A 12789-nucleotide genomic window follows, 5' to 3' on the forward strand; every position below is an offset into this window, starting at 1 on the left:
TCATTTATTGTAACGATTTTATGCTAGGGGGCTCTCATGGTTGTATCAATCAACTCTCATTGACTAACGTTTATTTTCTTTACTGTATAGAATTTATTGTAATTTTCATAAATAAAATTATTTTTCCCCCTACCGAGTTCGCTTTTATTTATCACCCTGTATAAGGCTGGGCGTGGATCCGCGGAAAGAAGTTTGAAAATTTGAATCGTCCCGTTATTTGTGGAGCTGAATTGATTTTCGAAGGGCGCAGACGCGCCACAGCATCCCTTAAAATGAGCGCTTTCTTTTCACCCCTTTCATCTCTTTATTTAGTTGGATGCCTGTGTGTTGTAAGTTGATTGTTTATCAATTAGGATGTGTACGTTTAAATAAAAGGTAAGGAAAATTATTAATTAAATTCAACGCCTCCCAAAAGAAACTTTCTGAGTAAACATCCAGTAAAAACGTGATTTTTTTCTATTAATCTAAACGCACTTCGGCTGTCCACAGCGAATTTGATTTTCTCCAAACTCGTGGACCGTTTGTTCGGGGGTAGTTTTGTGTTAACCTTTTGAAAATTAAATAGAGCGCACACTCATCGAATTTTGATTGGTAAACGCGTGATGTTGGGCATAATTCAGGGGAGGACATATACCCGCCGCCCCCCTTTTCAACATGCTTAATATTTGCAGGGGCCTAACGCTCCCTAAATGATTTTTGGGATACTAATCCACTCCCTTATGTTTAGGTGTTTCTGATTTTCTAAAGAAATCGTAAAATTCCCCTCCCCCGGTTGACGCACGTCTAGATGGGGTAAGACACCCAAACATGTTTAAAAAATATTCCGTTTATTCTTTGAAAATGTCTACCGTAAATTAAAGAAATTGCGAAGGGCACGATCTATAAGAGCCAAAACAGGTACATTTTTAAAATATAATTCTAATATTCCGCTTTTTTTAATCTAATGTAGTTTAAACAAATTCCAAAAAAAAATGCAAAAAGTACATGGTTAAGTTCTGAAATTTCAGGTCCATTTATAAGAGCCCAAATATTTAAAAATTAAGTGTGCTAGTACATTTTTTTTAAATATTTTTCAAACGCCACTTTTTTGAATCTGATGTTTAATTTAAAAAAAAACGGCAAAACCAACTGAAAAGCCCACGTATTTTAAAATCATGTCCGCTAGTAAGGTTTTTTTAAATATATTCCTCATATACCGCTCTCTAGAATCTATCGTAATTAGAAAAATTCAAGAAATTGCAAAAGGTACATATAACTCTGAAACATATTTAAAAATTATGTCCGCTGGTAATTTTTTAAATATTGTAACGTAAATTTAATTATGTCATTTATTTATTTATAAATAATTAACAATAAATTTATAACAGTTAATTTATTACAGTAATTATTATTTATCACTCGGTATTCATAAGATAACTCGATCGCGTCGATGTTGGAACTGACTGGAAGCGCAATTCGGTTTGCTTGTATAGAAAACAAGACAATTGATCTAGAATGTTCTTAGAACGCTTCGAAATGTTCTACAATAATCGTACGTTATTCACATCCGCTTTTGTTCTTTATCGTCGATGACTCATCTTTCATGGCCCCTCGATGTCTATTGGGATTTATGGAGTAGTTGCTATAATATCTTCATAATTATCCGCTTTTTTGAATCTAATGTAGACGTCAAACGTCGCTTCAAAAATTCAAGAAATTGCAAAAAGTACAAGTTTAAGTTCTGAAACTTAAGGTCCATTTATAAAAACTAAAATATTGAAAAATGTGTTCTAGTCATACATTTTTTAATATTCCGCTTTTTTGAATATAATGTAGTAGACGTCTATTTTAATCTAGTATACGTCTAACCATTGAATAAAAAAATAATTTTTATTCGATGGTCTAACGTAGTAAAAAATTCAAAAAATTGCGAATGGTACAAGTTTAAGTTCTGAAATTTATAAAAGGTCCATATGTAAAAGCCAAAATATTTAGTTTAGTCAATTTTTTAAACATCTCTAATATTTCGGCATTATTTTACTATATATATAATGTAGAAGATTACAAAAAAATTCAAGAAATTGCAAAAGGCGCCAGTTGATTTAAGTTCTGGAACATAAGGTCCGTTTATAAAAGTAAAAATTTTGAAATACCTTAGTAGTCCCAGCGAACTTCGTGCCGTCTTTGTGAAATCCCATTTTTTCCTGTGCCCCGGTTTTTTCCGCCTATCCCGTGAGAACTTTTTTCGAAGTATGCCTTCGAAGAAACCTACATTCTAAATGTCAAGTCTCTTTCCTACTGTAAAACAAAACAAAAATTTCTGTTTCCGTTTCCGTGGGAATTTCGGATAGTGTTTTAGTAACTTAAAAACTTTAGCAGGCATACGTCCAAAAGTTTCATCGCACTCGGATGAACAGACAGACATACACACACTCATTTTTATTTATAGGTACATTGTGTATTTTTAATCAGCGCAAGTTGAGTTCTGAAACTTAAGATCCATTTATAAGAGCAAAATATTTACAAATTATAATTTTTTAAATATACAGTGTGTCCAAGATAAGGATGTATCTCATGAGGATTTCCGAAACCACATCGTTGTACCGCTGTGCCCTATTTTAGTGGAGACTGCGATGTATCTCGGTTGTTTTTAACGATAGAAACTTGAGGTTTTCGCCACTCTGTCCCACTTTTTTGTGAGATAGAGGGTGAAAACGAAAAGTGTGACTTTCTTGGATGTTATCATATCTTACTACCCATGTAAGATAGAAAAATGAAAAAAAAGTTTTCGCTTTATACCGCATTCTTATAAATAAGAAATTTAGCATTGCGCAATTTATGCATGCGCACACTTGATGTTTAAAATCTGCGATATGTTTGCCTTTTCTGAAAGCTTCTTTTGTTAAAGTTTCAAAAAAATATCTGTACAGGTAAGAAACTTCACATTGCACAGTCTGCGCATGCGTAAATCTGATATATGAGATATGCTAGCCTTTATTGGAGGCATCTTGAGGTTTAAATTAACCGTGGCGGATGGGAGACCGGACTTCAGCAGTTCAATTATGCCAAACCTTATCGAACGCCTTTGAGACGTCCAAAAAGACTGAACCCGTGGACTGGTTCCGGTTGAACCCTTCTGTCGCATGTTTTACAGCAACTGGTGGGCCCTCCAGTAACCCATCCGAATTGCTCGTCTTGAATAACGCCTCTCTTTCTTGTCTGGGGGAATAACGGTTTCATTTCGGTTTTCGGTCCTGAAAAAAATACCGGTTTCGCTCCGGTTTACGGTTCTTTTTCGGTCCGGGCCGGGTCTCTGCTTTGAAACTTAAGTGCCGAGCGAGCCGAAGGCGAGTTCACTACAACCGTAGGCAGAGTATTTGTCTGATTGAGTAAGTCACCTTTGACATTGACCTTGGATCGCTAGGGATTAATAGAGATCTGTTATGAAACATCCAATAAAAGTGAACATTTGACTTACACCATCAGACTTTTACTCTGCCTATTTATGGAAAAATTTCAAAAAAATATTTCCATAAATAAGAAAGATGTCTTTGCGCATGCGCACAACTGATTTTTACAATAATAATAATAATAACAGCGTCTTTATTCTACTACCTAGTAATTAAAGTTTTGATATTTGATACTCGGTTACAAACTTCTGAAAAAACCCCTTGGTGGCTACAAAAATTGTTTAAAGGCACCTTAAGGATCGATATAAACTTTAAAAATCTCTTAAAGGTTTTTAAAGACACAATTTCTTACATCGGACGGTTCCGTTTCTATCACGGCTGGAAACAGGAGGGGGTACTGTAACGGGAGAAGACTTAGCTATTATTTGTTTCTGTTACCACACATTTTTGAGTTCTATTCTGCCTTTAGAATAACTATGGAGCTCATGTTGAAAATTTTCTGCACTATCAACCGCTGAAATGCGACGTCTACTGCTTTTAATCGACGTGTGCCGTTCCATCCACGTCGGTTTAGGTAAGCTGAAATTGGCACGCGAAAGATTCATTCTCACTACAATTTTCCAGGCTTCTACAACTCGACGACGAAGCTCGACGAGGACTACTACCTCAATTACGACTACGAACTGATCGGTAATGTGTCCGAGATGTCGGAGGCGAAATCGGACCTACTCATCCTCCCCAATCCCGAGACCTTTCAGTCGAAGTACACCGTCGACGTCCTGCCGAAGGTCGACCTTCCCGACGACTCGCTCGCCGACACGGACCTGCGCGATCACGACTTCATCGACAATCTAATGTACGTCTACTACGGCTCGCACAATCGGAACGGTAGCGGTTACGGATCGGAAATAATCATCATCGGGTCGGTTTTGAGTTGCGCCGCCCAGCTCCTGACGATCTTCTGCGTTCTGCTGCGCAAGAATTTAATCGGAAAGAGGGAGATCAACAAAATGTTCCTTCATCTCATGGGGTGCCTGTGCCTGTCCAATCTCGTGTTCATGCTGGGGGTATATGTGAGTAGAGAAATTAATTGGCTTAAGTTCAAGCGTCCCACGTCTACTGGACTTAATTAATTCATAAGATTGGAACTGTAGCTACTAGGAGAGCATAATAATCGAAGCTCCATTTTAGGAAAGCCGCTTTAATCCCACCAGGAGAATGGTTGCGGCTGTCTTTTTTCATAGCAAACAATCTATTACAAAGCAAATTTCGCTGGTTACCAGGAGACCATGATTTCCCATAACCCATAAACAAGTAGGGGGGTACTGTAATGGGAACCCCGAACCATCTTGCTTTATGTTGATGATTCTTGCTGAAAAGCCAAGCCATCTCACACTCGTTATTCTTTTAGGCCACGAAGAGCGTGATTAAGTGCCAAACCGTCGCGCTATTGCTCCACTACTTGCATTTACTCACGGCGTTTTGGATCTTTCTTTACTGCTACTACGTCTACAAGTCCCTGTCGCACAGTTCCGTACCGAAACTGAAATGTCTATTCACAACGGCCTACGGCTCTCCCGCTCTACTCTCCGTCGTATCGTTTCTCCTGGCCCCGAAGAGCTACGAGACGAAGAAGTTCTGCTTCGTGTCCGTTCAGAAGGGAATGCTGATCAATTACATGCTGCCGATTTCCATTTTGATTGTAATCACGACGATGTATTCGCTGAACGGCATACGAAAGATTAACCTGGAGCTCTCCAAGCTCGAGATGACATCGTCGGCGGAGTCGCTGAACATGCTCCGGAGCGAATCGGAGTGTACCGAGAGCGATAAGAGACTAGATGTCGCCAGTGAGGAGGTGACCAGTTTGAAGGAGTGCAAGGGTTGCCTCAAGGTACTGTGCGTTATACAAACGAGCTACGACGTCGTCTGGTTCACCGCCGTCTTAGCGTTGGAAAACGTCAACTACAGCAATAGCATGCCAATATTTTATACCATCTTTTCATTGTTACTGGTGAGGTGAGGTGAGGAAACCCCGACCTTTAACCGAGACTGTTTCAGAACTGGTACATTTTCGCCAAAACCAAAGCGTTTCTGCCCACGATTTTCTACACTGCCGAAGTCGTCGCCGACATTGGAAGTCTTGAGATTGACAAAACCGCAATGGGGAACCTCTCCGTTTCGGCATCGCGACGTAGTTCATCAGACAACGTTCCTTTACTCGTCAACTCGGACTTGTGTACGGAGATGCACGAACTGCGCCAAGAAACTATAAGTACTATAAGTAGTTAAGGAAATGAGAAGAGATTATGATGCATCGGCCTATATCAGTATTAATATAACTTCTTAAACATTTAACTGACAAAATTCTAAATGTTGTAGATTACTGACAAATGTAATCTGTAAATAATCATTTATTAGATAGTTTGTTTTTATATTTATCCTTCTCGAAAAACGTGTTAGACTAAGGTTGTACATTTTGTTATGATCTAAGAGTTTATTACGTTAAATGAGAAAGATTAGGGTTGTGGTTGAGTGTGAAAATATCTAATAAAGTGCTGTTTTATTGAGGCTTTCAGCTGGTGTACCACGCTTCTAGGTCGTCCACTGCTGTCCGGAGTCTCTCAGACACGGCCGCTGGTTGCCACGACCTTGTCTGGATGGCGTAGAGAACAGTCTGGACCGTGGCTAAGGGGAGACCGGACTTCAGCAGCTCAATTATACCACACCTTATCGAACGCCTTTGACACGTCCAAAAAGACTGAACCCGTGGACTGGTTCCGGTTGAACCCTTCTGTCGCATGTTTTACAGCAACTGGTGGGCCCTCCAGTAACCCTTCCGAAATACGATTTGAATGACGCCTCTCTATTTTTTCTGGGGGAATAACGGTTTCAGTTCGGTCCTGAAAAAATACCTGTTTCGCTCCGGTTTTCGGTTCTTTTTCGGTCCGGTCCGGGTTCCCGCTTTGAAACAAGTGCCGAGCGAGCCGAAGGCCATTTTAACATCCTTGACTAGATTCTTGATATCTTCGGATTCTTACGTATCTGCGATTTTCTTCAAGTACTTAGGCATTCTTCGACTTTTCGGCTGCTTAGGTTATCTCGTTTTTTTTTCTGGGAATTGAAGCGTTCCTTAAGTGTATCTTCTACGATTTTTTCAACCCTAGGCCCATCCCCTGATATTGGGTTTATACTCTTGGAGTTACAGTAAGACGTAGTTTTTTATCTTGGTCGGTATTTTCTACATCTAAAACGATATCATGTTTCATGAAATCTAATCTTTTATCAAGTCAGCGCTACTCGTAATAGCAAAATACACTTCAACACGTGTAATGCATTTCAAACACAAACGAAAATATCAATTTCAGGACTTTACTCACCATGAAGAGGATCAGCTGCCTTTATTTCTATCAAATTCTTTTTTCTGGTAAATGGTGAGGGCTTTGCTTATTTAGTTTTTCCTTCTTTAAACAATTACTGACAAAATAAATTTGGGACCCGAAAATCAAATTTAATTTCTGAAAATCCCGAAAATTTTGGGAATGGACTTGATGAGGAAGTTCGGGTTTACGATCGACCTGAAGGATGAAGTGCTTATTCGAGTGGACCAGGAAGAAGTTCCTATTCTTCTTGCGAGAAAGTTATGATGAACCGCCGTCCGTGTTACGAGACACAACATTTTTAAGAGAGGGGGCAGTGTAGCGAACTACGTTTTACTGTAACTCCAAGAATAGGGACCCAATGCTGGCATGAGTCTGCGTCAGAGAGAGAAAGAGAGATGAGTTTGAGTGGATTCTGGCCTTCCCCTAAAATTCGAAAAAGTCAGACATAATGAAGACAACCGCGAAGGGGTGAAGAAGCCTACCATCGGGTTTTAGTACAAAGAGCTTTCCCCGGGAGAATTTTCTGGCGCCATCGTCATTTCCCCAAAAGAACATACGCTGCTTGTCTTAAAGCAAAGGCAATGGGGGAATGCAAGTTAAATTTGGGGGTTGTCGGGCAATTCTGATTGGTAATTGATCTGCACATGATCCATGGCAATAAATTCAGATATTGTGAAAAATAATTGTAACTAAACTTATGGAGTTTTGGAGTTCTGAAATGATTGTTAATGCCAAGTTGAATTTAAACAAATGATAAAAGTACTATTTTTGTTTTAAGTGTTTTGTTATTATTATGAACGTGATAGCAGATTTAAATTACGTGTCCCATTATACTGACGATGTTACCTTGAAACTTCTTCAGTTGCAGAGAACGGGAATGTATGTACCTAATGTTTATGGAAGTAGCGAGAAAAAAGTGTTTGTGGTACGAAGGAGACAAATTTTTCTCATGGGTGTAGTCTCAAACCTGGACGGATCCTCCATATTCGGTCCTCAAGTTATCTCACTGCTCCCCCAGGTCAAATTTGCGCATGCATGTCCTTGTTGTCCATAAGAAGAGGAACTGTAAGGTCTTTTAATGGCTTCTACGAATTTTAGTAACAAACACGTCAAAGTTGAAGTGGAAAACAGGCACCTAAGATAATGCGATAAGATTCCGCCTCTTAAACGTGCTATAAAAGCGTGGCCAAACGTAAGCTACCTATATACAAAATTAAAAATGATTAAGCTACTGATCCTGAGTGCCCTACTAATGGTATTTGTTGGCATGGTTGCAGGCAGTTGCGACAAAAACTGTTATTGCACTAATGGGGGATGTAAGTCAAGTGAACAACAATGGTAAGCACTTCTTTTTCTCTAGACCAGATATGTTTGATACCAATAAGACGATCACTGTTTTCACTACCACAAATTGTTGCATAATTTAATTAACATCATTCCTTTTTGCTTTTTAGTGGCGATTGTCTGACCGATGGAGCATGGTGCTGCGACAAATAATAAGAAGCCTATGGACATTGAAATAAATGACTTGTTCCGTACAAGATACGCTTGTGTTAATTATAAATTGAATGTAAACAATTAAATAAATCATATACCTATAGCAAATAAGTAGGTAGTGTTTTGCTTATCTTCGAAATCATTACCTATCGAAAATAAAAGTCGAAAACCTTGTCTTGAAATGGTACAGAGGTGTTTATTTCTGGGATTAAGAGTCGCACTTGTCTGTTATTTTTGCAAATATGATAGTCTATCTTTAACCATTTCCGAAGCACCAGATTTTAGTTTTAGACAACGCATTTCCAATTAGTTTCAATATTACGACCACTTTCTCTGTTCGTTTCTAAGCTACTTTAGGAGCATTGTAACGTTTCGCTTCTGCGTTGAATACACCCATAGGGAGTATTCGACTGAATGCGATTTCAGTGTGTGAATCAGAGACTAATTGTTAGTGTGAATGTGACACTTTGGCTTTTGTCATTGAAATCTTATGAAATTCTTGAGGCATCAAGTTAAAATTGCCGAAGTTACTTACCTAAACGTCTTAGCGTGAATGGGTATTTGCTAACCTTAATCTAGCTAAACATATTTTTCATTATTTCTAAGTTACTTTATATCACATCTTGTACTTATATGGAAACCCAGTCGTAGGAGTAAGCAAGGTTAATCGTAGGTACATATGTTTGATTCCGCATTTTAGTTCCTTTCTCCGGATATCTTATCTGTACCGAAACAGTATCGTTAACACTTGAGTATTCGACAAACTAGTAGCTTGATCTACTGAAGCAAGGGTGGTGGATTTCCATCCATAATCTCGGACCGTAGTGTTACCTACGTCGAGTTGCCGAAATTCGTTCTCCCTTTTTTAAGCAGTATAAAGATGGTAACATTATTTGTATAAAATCTGCTTTGGTTGTTGATGACCGTATATGCGTTGGTAATTCAACAGCCTATATATTCTTTGTGTATCGTTACGCCCTTGTTGTATTGTTGCATGTATTGATTGTAGCGAGTATTCCGCTTGTGGACCCATTGTCCATATTTATTAATTGTTAGAGATTTTCTATTGCATTTATCGATTATGTAACGAACGGCTGTGTGCACGTAATGTAAATTCGAGCAGATTTTGCCCGTCATACAACCGTTTTATCTGCTCGAATTCATCGATTAGGTACACTACAAAGCTAATTCCGTTACTGTATTGAACCATACACAAATCTAGCTAGCTTTTTAAGGGTGCGTTTGCACGTCACCCCCACACAAAAAAGGTTTCAAATCCTCATGGTGGTCAAAACGTTAATACTCATATTTTCTACCACCCAAAAAAAATGGCATTCAATTAGCGACCGTCTGAGGGGGTGAAATCTTCCACTAACGTACAAAAAAATTCGTTTAACCCCCACGCAAGAAAGGTTTCAAATCCTCATGCTGGTCAAATCGTTTAGACTCATATTTCCTACCACCGAAAAAATTGGCATTCATTTAGCGACCGTCCGAGGGGGCGGAATCCGCCCCTAACGTACAGAAAAATTCGTTTAACCCTCACGCAAGAAAGGTTTCAAATTCTCATGCTGGTCAAAACGTTTAGACTCATATTTTCTACCACCGAAAAAATTGGCATTCATTTAGCGACCGTCCGAGGGGGCGGAATCCGCCCCTAACGTACAGAAAAATTCGTTTAACCCTCACGCAAGAAAGGTTTCAAATTCTCATGCTGGTCAAAACGTTTAGACTCATATTTTCTACCACCGAAAAAATTGGCATTCATTTAGCGACCGTCCGAGGGGGCGGAATCCGCCCCTAACGTACAGAAAAATTCGTTTAACCCTCACGCAAGAAAGGTTTCAAATTCTCATGCTGGTCAAAACGTTTAGACTCATATTTTCTACCACCGAAAAAATTGGCATTTATTTAGCGACCGTCCGAGGGGGTGTAATCCACCTCTAACTTACAAAAAAATTCATTTAACCCTCACACAAGAAAGGTTTCAAATCCTCCTGCTGGTTAAAACGTTAAAACTCATATTTCCTACCACCCAAAAAAATTGGCATTCATTTACCGACCATCTGAGGGGGTGAAATCTTCCACTAACGTACAAAAAAATTCGTTTAACCCCCACGCAAGAAAGGTTTCAAATCCTCATGCTGGTCAAATCGTTTAGACTCATATTTCCTACCACCGAAAAAATTGGCATTTATTTAGCGACCGTCCGAGGGGGTGTAATCCACCTCTAACTTACAAAAAAATTCATTTAACCCTCACACAAGAAAGGTTTCAAATCCTCCTGCTGGTTAAAACGTTAAAACTCATATTTCCTACCACCCAAAAAAATTGGCATTCATTTACCGACCATCTGAGGGGGTGAAATCTTCCACTAACGTACAAAAAAATTCGTTTAACCCCCACGCAAGAAAGGTTTCAAATCCTCATGCTGGTCAAATCGTTTAGACTCATATTTCCTACCACCGAAAAAATTGCCTCATATTTATCCTACACCGAAAAAATTGGGCATTTATTTACGCGACCGTCCGAGGGGGTGTAATCCAACCTCTACTTACAAAAAAATTCGTTTAACCCTCACGCAAGAAAGGTTTCAAATTCTCATGCTGGTCAAAACGTTTAGACTCATATTTTCTACCACCGAAAAAATTGGCATTCATTTAGCGACCGTCCGAGGGGGCGGAATCCGCCCCTAACGTACAGAAAAATTCGTTTAACCCTCACGCAAGAAAGGTTTCAAATTCTCATGCTGGTCAAAACGTTTAGACTCATATTTTCTACCACCGAAAAAATTGGCATTCATTTAGCGACCGTCCGAGGGGGCGGAATCCGCCCCTAACGTACAGAAAAATTCGTTTAACCCTCACGCAAGAAAGGTTTCAAATTCTCATGCTGGTCAAAACGTTTAGACTCATATTTTCTACCACCGAAAAAATTGGCATTCATTTAGCGACCGTCCGAGGGGGCGGAATCCGCCCCTAACGTACAGAAAAATTCGTTTAACCCTCACGCAAGAAAGGTTTCAAATTCTCATGCTGGTCAAAACGTTTAGACTCATATTTTCTACCACCGAAAAAATTGGCATTCATTTAGCGACCGTCCGAGGGGGCGGAATCCGCCCCTAACGTACAGAAAAATTCGTTTAACCCTCACGCAAGAAAGGTTTCAAATTCTCATGCTGGTCAAAACGTTTAGACTCATATTTTCTACCACCGAAAAAATTGGCATTTATTTAGCGACCGTCCGAGGGGGTGTAATCCACCTCTAACTTACAAAAAAATTCATTTAACCCTCACACAAGAAAGGTTTCAAATCCTCCTGCTGGTTAAAACGTTAAAACTCATATTTCCTACCACCCAAAAAAATTGGCATTCATTTAGCGACCATCTGAGGGGGTGAAATCTTCCACTAACGTACAAAAAAATTCGTTTAACCCCCACGCAAAAAAGGTTTCAAATTCTCATGCTGGTCAAAACGTTTAGACTCATATTTTCTACCACCGAAAAAATTGGCATATTTAGCGACCGTCCGAGGGGGTGTAATCCACCTCTAACTTACAAAAAAATTCATTTAACCCTCACACAAGAAAGGTTTCAAATCCTCCTGCTGGTTAAAACGTTAAAACTCATATTTCCTACCACCCAAAAAAATTGGCATTCATTTAGCGACCATCTGAGGGGGTGAAATCTTCCACTAACGTACAGAAAAATTCGTTTAACCCTCACGCAAGAAAGGTTTCAAATTCTCATGCTGGTCAAAACGTTTAGACTCATATTTTCTACCACCGAAAAAATTGGCATTCATTTAGCGACCGTCCGAGGGGGCGGAATCCGCCCCTAACGTACAGAAAAATTCGTTTAACCCTCACGCAAGAAAGGTTTCAAATTCTCATGCTGGTCAAAACGTTTAGACTCATATTTTCTACCACCGAAAAAATTGGCATTCATTTAGCGACCGTCCGAGGGGGCGGAATCCGCCCCTAACGTACAGAAAAATTCGTTTAACCCTCACGCAAGAAAGGTTTCAAATTCTCATGCTGGTCAAAACGTTTAGACTCATATTTTCTACCACCGAAAAAATTGGCATTCATTTAGCGACCGTCCGAGGGGGCGGAATCCGCCCCTAACGTACAGAAAAATTCGTTTAACCCTCACGCAAGAAAGGTTTCAAATTCTCATGCTGGTCAAAACGTTTAGACTCATATTTTCTACCACCGAAAAAATTGGCATTCATTTAGCGACCGTCCGAGGGGGCGGAATCCGCCCCTAACGTACAGAAAAATTCGTTTAACCCTCACGCAAGAAAGGTTTCAAATTCTCATGCTGGTCAAAACGTTTAGACTCATATTTTCTACCACCGAAAAAATTGGCATTTATTTAGCGACCGTCCGAGGGGGTGTAATCCACCTCTAACTTACAAAAAAATTCATTTAACCCTCACACAAGAAAGGTTTCAAATCCTCCTGCTGGTTAAAACGTTAAAACTCATATTTCCTACCACCCAAAAAAATTGGCATTCAT

General features: G+C 39.4%; 1 protein-coding gene across 1 annotated transcript; it reads left to right on the plus strand.

The window, feature by feature from the left end:
• Positions 1–248: 248 nt before the first annotated feature.
• Positions 249–5909, plus strand: LOC116180329 (adhesion G protein-coupled receptor L3-like). The gene is made up of 5 exons (XM_031500260.1): positions 249–375; positions 3859–3963; positions 4014–4462; positions 4801–5403; positions 5451–5909. The coding sequence occupies exons 2-5, from the start codon at positions 3909–3911 to the stop codon at positions 5679–5681; spliced, it is 1338 nt and encodes a 445-aa protein (XP_031356120.1). The 5' UTR covers positions 249–375; positions 3859–3908; the 3' UTR covers positions 5682–5909.
• Positions 5910–12789: the final 6880 nt, after the last annotated feature.

Source organism: Photinus pyralis, unplaced genomic scaffold, assembly GCF_008802855.1.
Source record: "Photinus pyralis isolate 1611_PpyrPB1 unplaced genomic scaffold, Ppyr1.3 Ppyr1.4_LG9, whole genome shotgun sequence".
NCBI classification, from domain to species: domain Eukaryota; kingdom Metazoa; phylum Arthropoda; class Insecta; order Coleoptera; family Lampyridae; genus Photinus; species Photinus pyralis.